General features: G+C 36.1%; 1 protein-coding gene across 1 annotated transcript; it reads right to left on the reverse strand.

The window, feature by feature from the left end:
- Positions 1-5,737: 5,737 nt before the first annotated feature.
- On the reverse strand, positions 5,738-11,974 carry NDUFA4 (NDUFA4 mitochondrial complex associated). Its single transcript, XM_042918905.1, has 4 exons — positions 11,804-11,974; positions 10,617-10,705; positions 9,668-9,728; positions 5,738-5,954 (listed from the first exon to the last, which is right to left on the reverse strand). The coding sequence occupies exons 1-4, from the start codon at positions 11,843-11,845 to the stop codon at positions 5,898-5,900; spliced, it is 249 nt and encodes an 82-aa protein (XP_042774839.1). The 5' UTR covers positions 11,846-11,974; the 3' UTR covers positions 5,738-5,897.
- Between the last annotated feature and the right edge of the window lie 270 nt (positions 11,975-12,244).

A 12,244-nucleotide genomic window follows, 5' to 3' on the forward strand; every position in this document is an offset into this window, starting at 1 on the left:
TTGTTTTTTTTTGTTATTTTGTTCTGTTTTGGAATTTATCTGCTTGGTGTTCTCAAGTTTCTTGGATCTGTGGTCTGCTTTCTGACCTTAATTTTAGCAAACTGTCAATCATTATTGTTTAAGATATTCCTTTGTCCCTTTCCTTCTTCTCCTTCTTATGTTTCCATTATATGTATGTTACACCTTTGATAGTCGTCCCACAGTCCTTGGATGTTGTTAATTTTTTCCAGTCTTGTTTTTCAGTTTTTAAGGATTCTATTGATATATTCCTTTGCTCAGAGATTTTTTTTCTCAACCATATCCAGTCTATATAGAGACCATCAAAGGCATTCTTCATTTCTGTTACAGTGTTTTGCTCTCTCGCATTTCTTTTTGGTCTTTTGGCTAGACAGGAACTAAACTCAAGTTATATATTACTCCAAATCCCATACTCTTTTTCCTACATGATTCAAAATTTTTAATTAAAAAAATAAAAAAACCTTAGTATCTCCTCAAAAATTAAAAAAAAAAAAAACCACTTGATCAAAGAATAGCAGTTTTCATATTTGTGTAAAAATCTAAAACCATTTTAGAGACTTAATTTTGCTCAACTCCATGGGATGTCATTTGTACCATAGTCCACATGAAAAGGCCATCTCAGGAGTTATTCAGTATGATGATCCTGTCCCATATCGTTTCCCCTCCCCAATTGCTCACTTCCTACATTGCAGCTACCTTCCAGCTGCCAAAAAGCCAGAGAAAAAGTAAGTACTAGGAAATGGCTTAATGATAGTATTTCTATTAGTCATTTTTTTCTAGTTTATTATTCTACCATAAAATATAAGAAGAAAATGAACGGGGCGCCTGGGTGGCTCGTCGGTTAAGCGTCTGACTTCGGCTCAGGTCATGATCTCACAGTCTGTGGGTTCGAGCCCCGCATCGGGCTCTGTGCTGACAGCTCAGAGCCTGGAGCCTGCTTCCGATTCTGTGTCTCCCTCTCTCTCTGGCCCTCCCCTGCTCATGTTCTGTCTCTCTCTGTCGCAAAAATAAATAAAAACATTAAAAAAAAAAAAAAAAGAAGAAGAAAATGAACAAAACTTCTATTTGAATCCATTCAGTGGTGTGTGGGAACCAGTTCACATTGGTTCCTAAGAGCTGAATGTTCTCATCTTTTCCCAACCTGTGATCAGTAACACCAACATGGTACCTTGAACCCTGCCATGGTGGGTGTATTATTTTTCTATTATTGTTACAACAAATTACCATGGATTCAATGGTTTAAAACAACACAAATTTAATATTTTAGTTATGTAGGTTAGAAGTCTGTCATAGGTCTCATTGGGCTGAATTTCTTTCTGGATGCTCTAAGAAAATCCGTATCCTCAGATTTTTCAGATTCTAGCGGCCTCCTACATTCCTGGGCTTATGGCCCCTTTTTCCATTTGTAAAGCCAGGAACATTGCATTTCTTTGATTGTTATTTTGTAGTCACACTTCCCTGTGACTTTCTTCTTCAGCCTCCCTCTTCTACTTTTAAGGACTCTTCTGATTATACAGAGTCCTGGATAATCCAAGATAAACATCCCTATTTTAAAGTCAGTTGATTAGCAATATCAATTTCATTTGCAAACTTACTTTTCCTTTGCCATGTAATTTAACACATCCTTAGGTTCCAGGCATTAGGACGTGGATTACTTTGAGGGGAAAGGCATTAATCTGCCAGTAACAGGAACCAGCAAAAATTGCTAAAAATCAGGATTCTTTGTCCCAGAGAGCTGATTGTTAGGCACTTACCAGCACACCATTGCTACAAGTAATCATGAGGGAACATCAGACAAAATCCTTATAAGAATTACAGGATTAAAACAATTTACAGAAATCTAACAAAGTTGCTTTGTAACTTAAGAAGTTTAAATACACTAGATAAATGGGAAGGATAAATTACTCTTTGAACAGTTTAAAACAAATTAAGTTTGCAAAATATCTTCACTTAGTATGAATTAATATGGAGTCTAAAAATCTTATGCAGTATTAGCTCCTTTCTGGTTAGGAACAAACAGGAAAACAATATTATAAAGTACATAAGCTGTTGCCTTTTAAGATTTAAACACACACACACACACACACACACACACACACACACACACCAGCAAGGCTTAAGGATTTTTTCCAGATGCTATTTGCCATTCATATATCATCAAAGAATCCTTTCAGTATCGGGCATGAAGTAACTCAGTATCATTTTCAACCTAGAAGAGATGACCTGCATATCAAGATTTTAATTCACTGAGTCATAATGCAAACCAGAGAGGGTGGAACATTATCATGGCACGCTATGTGGGTAGGCACTGCTTTAGCAAACTTAGTGAAAGACATAAATCACACCATTTCTTAAGTCTTAAAGCTCTGGTACAAAAGGTAGTCCACCTTGTTCAGATGTTGAAATCAAAGATATTTACAATACAGGATCATCTGATCAGATTGGTAGTAACTGGATAAGCTTTTACTAAATAGTATTTTTCTTTAAGTTTTATATAACATGGCTTTTAAGAAGTTTCGCATTAAAGTTTCTGATGGAAGGAAAGGAAGAAATAAACTCCAGGGTTTATAATTACAATAACTAATAAGTAATGTTTATTCTGCTAGGAAATATACTATGCCTCTTCCATATAATATCTTATTTAAATCTGAAGACAACCCTATGACACAGTTCTAGAGGGTTCTGAGAATGAATTCTGAAATCAAATTCTGTGGATTCAAATCCTGGCTCCATCACTTCCTAATCATGTTTGACCTTGGGCATATTTTTATGCTTTCGTTTCCTACTTTGTCAAAAAAAAAAAAAAAAAAAAAAGGTGGGGGAGGAGTAATAAGTCTTCCATACAATGTTGTAACTAGTAATAAATGAATACATGTAAGGAGCTTAGTGTGGTGCCTAGCTGAAAAATGTCTATTACTGTTATTAGTTTCGTTCTGTTATAAAATGCCCTCTTAAAACCCTCTCTTGTTTTTTTCATTACCTTTTGCACAACCAAGGGAAGTAGAGATTGCCTCCAAAAATGAATTCTACCAACAACCCCAGAGGAAAGGGACAAACTTACAATGGGAAATGTTGAAGTGTAGTAAATGTACATATAATTTATATATATAATAAATGTTTTCCATTATTTGAGTTGAAATTTAAACTTCAATTTAGTGTATATGGTTTGTTTTACTGAACAGTAACTGTTATTTGTCAAAATGGGATTCTGAATGCCACACTTGAGCATTTTTGAGAAAGCAGTTACAAATAGCATCTAACGTATTCTCTACACCATGAAAAAAAAAGCCTTAGATATATATTTTCTGTGAATTATTTTAACTGTGCTTTTATAATTAGAAAGAAAAAATGGATAGTTTTGGTAATGATGACTATGGTATCGGGGACTCAAGGACTTTTTTTTTTTTTTTTAATAAAAAAAGGATCTATTTGGTTTTATTTGTGCCTGTACTTCTTTTCCTTTCTTCATCTTGATATCTTGATTGCAGTGTTGTGAAAGAAAATAACCTTCAGATTCCAGAATAGGAGATGCTGTTTTAGTACAAGCATAATGCTCCAGTTGGAAATTTTAAAAACCTATTAACAATTATCAACTGGGGAAAAAAAAAATTATAAACTGGGGGTGATGAGGGAGCACAGTTCAGAGCGCTTTTGTTAAAAGGTGTTTTGCCATCAGAGAATTCTGATTCTCTGCCTCCATTGAGTCACTTGTGTCCACTTAAGACTAGACACTCTGTTCTGGATGCTTAATCAACTGACCCTTTATGTATCCATTTACCAAGTATTTATTGAACACCAACTATGTGCTAAGTGCCACCATAAGGTGTTATGGATATAACAAAATGGACAAAAACACTTGTCCTGATGGAGCTTAAATTTTAGTGAGGGGAGAGATTTCAAACAAAATAAGTAAGCCAATTACATATTTAGATGGTCATAAATATAGGAAGAGATACAAAGTGATGAGGGTGGAAGCAGGGTGCAAATTTTGGACAGAGAAGGCTTCATTGTAGCACTAGAGAAAGACTAGAAAAAGTGAGACAGCAAGCCTTGCCAATATTTGGGGAAGATAATTCTAAACCAGAGGAGGTCAGATCCCTGTGCCAAGAATATGCATGATATGAAGATCAAAGAAATCCATTTGGTGGAGGTGTGTGAGTAATGTAGAGAACAACAGAAAGAGGAGTCAGATTGAAATATCTAGCGTTTGAATAAAATGGGAAAATGTTGGTGGGCTTTGAGCAAAGGATTGTCATATTCTGACTTACATATTAAAGATCACTTAGGCTGCTGTGTTGAGAACTAGAGAGGGAAACTAGTTGAGATGTTATTTTAGTAATTGAAAGTAGCTGACAACGGCTTAGGATCAGGGTGATAGGGGAGGAATTATTGAAAACAGTGAAATTCTGGGTATATTTTGAAGGTAGAACAAACATGACTTAATGATATATTAGGGTATTCAAAAAAGTTAAGACTCCAAGGATTCTGGCCTCAACTATGAGAATGGTGTTCCTATAAACTGATATGATTAAAGAGTTATGCTGAAGATTGTAGATGTGGAGTCTGAGAGGTTCACAAATTCAGAACTGACATGTTAAATTTAAAATGCCTATTAGACATCCACATGGAGAAGTTGAGTGAATATATAGGTATTCCACATAGAATACGTGTATGTGTATATACATATACATACACATACATATACATACACAAACATACACATGGAAAAACATCTGGGCTGAAAAATTACCTTGGACATCCACAGCATTGTATTTGAAAATGAGACTGGATGAAGATTACAGATAGGGAAAAGGTCCTAAGTGTTTTTCCTTTGGAGCATTCCCATATTAAAGGTCACAAAGATGAAAGTGTACCACTAAGAAACCGAGTAGAGAAGCCAATGACAGAGGAAAACAAAGTATATTGTTCTAGAGACTACAGGATGAGAATGTTTCAAGGAAGAGTTATGTCAGCTATCAAATGTTAGGTCAAAGTGATTACTAATAATTGACTTTTGAATTTAGAAACATGGAGGTCATCGGATAACCTTAAAAGAAGCATTTTTACTGAAGTGATAAGGGTAAAACCTGATCAGGCTGAGTTAATAAACTTCAAAGAAGTGAAATTCAATAATTTTGTTTGGCTCCCTTTTTTTTCAAGGGTCTACCGGAAGCATTTGCAAATTCTGAAAACTGCAACTCATCAAATATACATAAATGCTAACACAAGACATCAGTATTTAAATGCAACTTTGTTTGGTGATCTCATGAAGATAAGGAACTGACAAGGCAGTCTGTTGTGTGATTACGCTAGCACAGCAAAAACAAAATGGCCACTAGCTCAGACCCAAGTACAATTTCTGATAAACTTGAAAATCTTCACCATAAAGACTGCCATGGTAAAAATCATTAACAACTGCACATACTTAGACATCTGTCAGTAACATAAATCCAGATATTTCCACTTTGCCAATGCCAAAGACACTTGAATACTCTTCCCAATCTACCTTTGCATAATATCCACTTTCAGTTGTTAAATATACTCTAGTGAAGTTACCAAGGGCCTATACAAAAAGTAAAAAGTGTTTGAACAGTTTAAGGTCTTCTTTTCAAATTATAAACAGATGGAAACTCAAGAAATTCCTTAAATTCTAAGTTTATTTCCTATACCCTAGTTATAAAGTTGAAAGCAGATTTTCAGTATTAAAAAGTGACACATATCAAGTTTCAGATATTTATTAGTCAGTGTAAACCCCAACACAATACATCAACATGACTTCGTGCATTCGGAGGGGAAATATTTCCTGGATAAGTGGAAAATTGTGCGGATGGCTTCTGGAAGACCTTCATTCTAAGCAGCTTTATAGTGAAACATTTCATTTAGAAGTCTGGACCTTCTTTCTTCAGTTTGCTGTAATCTACATTCACTGAGTAGAACTTGGAAAAGAAAAAAGATATTTTAGATAATCTATCAAAAACACAGATGGTACAGAAGTTTTAGAATTATTTTTATTCAGCTTTCTATAGTAACAACAATTACAGACATGAATTTTTATTACAGATATTTAACAATATAAAAGTCATCCAAAGAAAGACACTGAAATTCCAGTCCTTTAAGGATTTTGGTAAGGTAAAAATATTCAATCTACCTCAAAAGAACAGTGTTAGTATGTTCCCTTAATTTCTTAAGCCAGATTGCACCAAAATCTGACCATCTGACCACTTCTGGCACGAAAGTTCTTAAATAATCCTGTATTTTTGTTTCAAAACCATATTGTACTTAAATAATACATATTTGGAAGCCTGTAATTTCCAAAAATTTCCTTATATTCAACTGAAATTAGTTTTAGAAATAAAATCTATGATTGCTTTAGAAAAAAACTGCCTCTCCAATAACTTTTTTTTTAAATGATTTGTATTTTAAACATCTCTAGAGTGTCTACTGAGAAAACATTAGGATATAAACATAAGCTCAAATAAGGCTATAATCTTGGGTTTACTCATTCCTGTGCTAGAGAACACTGACGAGGTTGTGTTATAATTACTTGGAGACCACATTATTTAACTCCAAAAGAACTAAAAGTGCAGAATCATCAAGTTTCTTCAGGGTTTTTAAACAGCTCATAAATTTGTATCTATTATTTCTTCAAACCCTTTTCTTTATTTTTCCAAACATACCCTAACTTCTTGATCTCTAACTGAAAAATTCTTATTTTACTTAAGTTTTTTAAAAAAGAAACACTCTCAGGTTGTAAAGCTTATCCTTGAGATATACACAAAGTTGTATAGACAGCTAAGTGCAAATAACCCAGGGCAATAATATCTTTGTTCTGACAGTATTCTTATGAAGCAACTGAATCTAAAGGAGATTTTTTTAAAAGAAACAAATTGTGTGCTATCCTTAACATTGTTGACAAAATTAGAAAGAAAACTATAAAAGAACTACAAGCTATACATAAAGAAAATAAACACTGATTGGGTTCTTCTAATGGATGCCAGACACCGGGCACAATGCTTTATGTTTATTTTAACTATCACGGCCTTACTCGTTCTTACTTTACGAAAGACGCAATTGAAGATCAAGTTATAGGACTCCCCAGTGAATGAGAAGCAGGATCAAACCCCTATACTCATGCAACGTGGAAAGGTCATAATATCTTTGCCAATTTTCTCAAAACTAGCAGGCTTGTGACGTATTTGCTTCTTTTTGCTTCCATGTGTCAGCATCAAAATTCTCTGTTGAAGTAACGAGTTAATTTTCAAAACTGTTTTAGTTTTCAGCTTCCATGTCCCCATTCCTTTTCTCCATTTAATGGTGGCTACCTTGAAGGTCTCTGGAACAATAACTGGGAAGGCACAACATATTCTGATCATGGCTTGGGGCATTTAATCAAGTGAGAAGTGTTGCTGGGTCTTTAATGATTAAATCCTATTTTAGTCCTCTTGTTTGTCTACATTTGGCTAGATTTGCAAAGGAGCAACAAATAACCCCCAAAACTTAGTGGTTTACAACAACAAAGGTTTACGTTTCACTCGCATTATATGCCATCTGTAAGCTGACTGCTTCATGTTCTCTTCATTGCAATTCTGGGCTGAATGAATAACTCTTACATGTCCATTTTGGTCTCAGGTCAGATGACAAAGAACAATGGGGGAACCACACACTGGTTCAGAGATGGGAGATATCATGTCCCCTCACTGATGATTTTCCAGTCATGAGGCTAAACCTGATGTTAATAGGCAAAAAAAAAAAAAAAACCCCACAAAAAAACCCAAACCCCAATTTTCTTAGGTGAGTAGTGAATGATAAAGAAAATAATCTAGTTTACTTCACTGTTTGCGTTTAGAAGCAGTAGCAGGCTTCATTCACTCTGGGCTTATTTTCTGGACTTTGTTCCCTTTTATTTCTGCTTGCAAATTGCCCAATTCTTCTACAAGTTCATCTCTTGGCAAATACAACCAGTCTACTAACATCCTATTTTCCAAAATCTTTTTCTATAACAAACTTCTTTAGACACAGTCTACCTTCCAAGTTACAGCAGGTTATACTTTATCAAATATTTTGCCATTACATAATGATTCATCTTTCCAGACCTGAAATAAGTGTCATGGCTACTCAGCCCATTCATGCCAAACAAATTAGATTTTTGTTGCAGCAACATTCCATTTCCAACTCACATGTCCTTATACTGACATGTGTTATCATGTTCCAGGGCACTGGTAATTTGCCTTCATTATCATAATCACTTGAAGAGCTTTTTGAACTACACCTACCCAGAGCCTCTAATACACAATTTGGTAGAAGGACCAAGGAAAGTGCATGTGGTGAATTATACACTTTAAATAGTTAAGTTGTATGGAATTTGAATTTTACCCTAATAAAGCTGCCCTTGGTTTTAACATTTCCAGAGTTAGTCTTTGTACGCAAAATTTTGACACATAAGGAAGCTTACTTATATTTAGAGAATAAATGGTCTCAGATTTGTGGCAACACAGATGGACCTTAAGAGCATTATACTAAGTAAGATAAGTCACCAGGGAAAGATAAATAAGGCATGATATATCATTTACGTGTGGAATCTAAAAAAGCTACACATGTAAAAGTAGTAGAATGGTGGTTACCAGGAGCCAGGGATGGGGGAATTGGGAGAGGTTGTTTAAGAGTACAAACTTGCAACTAGTAAATAAATCCTAGAGATCGAATACACAACGCAGGAATTATAGTCAACAATATTGCATTATAAACTTCAAAGCTGCTAAGAGACTAGGTCTTAATTGTTCTACACACACACACACACACACACACACACACAACAGTAATTATGTGACATGATAAAAGTAGTAGCTAATGCTACTATAGTAATCATATTGCAATATAAAATTTATCAAACCAACACCTTGTATACTTTAAGCTTACATAATTTTATATGCCAATATCTCAACAGAATAAATAAAGTCTCAGTCAATGAACTCATTCTGTGAAAGAGTAGTTCCAGAAATTACTTTTCGGAAAGACGTTAAAAGTTTAGTTAGAAGATTCATGGTAAAATTTAAGTTTCAACCAATTTCATTTTTTCCTAATTACCCTCACCTGAAATATTTCAACCATACCAACAAGAAAAAACAGCCAACCAAACCATCCACTGGAATAGTGCTACTCAAAATGTGGTCCATGGACCAGCAGCATCAGCATCACCTGAAACCTTGTTAGAAATGCAAATTCTTAGTGTCCACAACAGACCAACTAAGTAAGAATCTCTGGGCGTGGAGCTGAGTATGTGTTTTAACCACCTCTCCAGTTGAGGCCCATGTACATTGAAGTTTGAAAACACTGCACTAGACTATTCAAGATCTAAGAAAATGGTATGTGATAGCTCTATCACCTCTTTTACCCATAAAATCAGTAGAATGAAAACATTATCTTAACTTCACATCCAGAGTCTAAGGTCTGTGAATAAAAAAATCCTTAGAAAAAAATATCTGCTAGGGAAACATGCCATTTTAATTTCACAAAACAATCTAGCACTTCCTCAAAGTTCATTATAATGGAATTTTACATGTACATCCAATTTCAAAAGAAAAACACTACTACATGAGAAAACGTATTAAAATATACTTCCTAGCAATTCTGAAACAATTTTATAGCTTACCTTGTATTGATCGTTGGGACCCAATTTGTTCCAGGGTTCTGGGTTATTCTTCCTATCCCAACTAAAAGAAACAATTATTAACTACTATAGTAATAAAACACTATTTAAAATAGTTTTCTATTTCCTAAGGAGCTAATATTTTGAATAGATCTCATTTTCTATTAGATTGAGTATGATGTGGTTTTCAGTAGAGTTGAAACAGAGATAGACTCTATTTAGCAATCCCATGTAGTTAATTAGAAAAAAGAGTTGAACAGAGAGCCTCCTGGGCAGTGTATTTGTCCCTATCCCTCTCACAGGAAACTTTAAACTTGGTTTTTGGGATGCCTAGGTGGCTCAGTCTGTTAAGCGCTGACTTCAGCTCAGGTCATGATCTCGTGGTTTGTAGGTTCAAGCACGGCATCCAGCTTTGTGCTGACAGCTCAGAGCCTGGAACCTGCTTCTCATTCTGCCTCTCTCTCTCTCTGCTCCCTCTTCTGCTCATTCTCTCTCAAAAATAAACAAAAACATTAAAAACTGTAAAGAAAATTCATTTGGCTTTCCCTAAAGAAGTGATATATAGAAAAGTACAGAATAACAATACATCAATCTTTTTGTTGCATGTTGGTTCTTTAACTTCAAAAGGAAACATTCCTTATTGAGAAAAAGCAGACAAAAAACATTTACATGCATCAGCAACTCTGATTAAGTATTTTATAAAAATAGTTATCTCAATTCTCACAAGAATTCTCCAAATAATTAGCAGTTTACGGATGGCAAAAATGAGATTCAAAGACATTTAGACAATTTTATGACCCAGGAAAAGAAAATGACAACAGGATTTGAACTTCCTATAGAAGCCTATAAAACAGACTCTTTCTACTACTTGATTTTGCCTCCCTAAAGACTGTGGCTCCCAAACCAGCTTAATAAACCATCAAAGTTCCACTAAACGTTTTTAAGCACTTACCTGACATCTGGATTGAACAATGCCAGGCGCAAGACATATAGTGCTGCTCCAGTACCTCCCGCTCCAATAAATATGAAGAGGGGGATCAACTAGAACCAAACACAAAATAGGTGAGAATTAATGGCCAGCTTCAAATACCTAGATACTGATAAAAGAAAGGCTAGAGTTAATTCCTACACAATGATTCTCAGGTCTCAAACTGGTATTTTTCTACCTTGTTTTAAAATCTTAATAAAGGTAAACCTTAAATTGAAGTACGATTTCTTTTAACTGTGTTCAAAAGAAAGAAAGGTAATTTCCAAAAGACGTGAAGAGGGTTCTGGTTTAATGTGGAAAAAAATTAGATTCAAATTTTTAAATTTCCAGGAACATATGTCAAGTCTTCTCCACCTCTCTTAATATTTATACACGTTCTCATTCAATTTCCCAGCTTCCTTTATCTCGAGGCTTGTAAAACAACTTCTTGGCCTGCCTTGATATAGGGGTTATGAAAAACATAAGTTCTGTGAAATAAATAGACCAAATATAAACATACCTATGACAAACATTGGTTACAGGCATAAATCTCTGAAGACATATTACCACCATGCTTAATTTGTAGTTAGGTAATGGGTTTAAAATAAAGACTGAGAAACTGGGTTTTAGGACCAAAGCACGTTGATGTGCTGCGGAAAAATTACACAAAAAAGAACAACTCTGATTCACCTCTGCGCTACCAAGCTCCCCCCAAATCTCAAGACGTCAAGCAAACTGAGAAGTCCAAGACTACAGACATTTGTATTTGCTACAAGGCCTGGTGGTGCAGTGCCGTAAAGGGTCTTTAAGAGACAGCATAACAAACAGGAATCCTGACCTGCTGATCTCTAACCCACACGACGCACCACTACCCCGGGGTAGGACCAACTTACAAGAAGGTGCAACCACCCGACTGTTCCACATTCACTGGCTTATTTTCCTCCAAGGTATCCCTCACCTTCCGCCTGCCAGCCCAAACCCCTCAATGCATGGCGTGGAAGGTCAGAACTCAAGGGCTTGGGACAACTAGGAGAATATCACAAGTGAGCCAAGGTCCAGCCCCGAAGAACGGTTAATGATTGTGAATGAGGAAGTCCCCAGGTAACTGAGGCAGTCGCAGCTGGACACAGGATGGACAAGTAAAAACACTGCAAAACGGGTCACGAACTTACGCTCGGATGCTTCTTGGCCTGACCGAAGATCTGGCGTAACATGGCTGCAGCAGAGGCCTCGACTCCGGGAGAAGAAAAGATCAAAACTGCAAGGCCCGGCACTAAGCAGTCCCCACACCAAGCATGAACGGACGTCCAAAGTCACCCAGAACCTCCTACCTAAGGACCCCTGGCTCGGAGGACAGCTTGCGGCAAGAGCGCCCGGATGCAGCTGTCCTTAACAGTGCCTGCTTTGATCCAGCACCTCAAGCATCCGCACTGACCTGGAAAGACCCTTAGCGTTCCAGTCCCAAGCGCAACAGTCTCGTTCCTGTCGTATATATGCTTCTAGCTGGTAAAATTTTGCGTCGAAACTAGAACACTTTGATTGACTAAACAGGCACTTTCTCGGGAAAACACTCGTTGAGACATGGGGTGGGCGGGGTCTTCTTGGGTCCGCGC

Source organism: Panthera leo, chromosome A2 (assembly GCF_018350215.1).
Source record: "Panthera leo isolate Ple1 chromosome A2, P.leo_Ple1_pat1.1, whole genome shotgun sequence".
In the NCBI taxonomy this organism is placed as follows: domain Eukaryota; kingdom Metazoa; phylum Chordata; class Mammalia; order Carnivora; family Felidae; genus Panthera; species Panthera leo.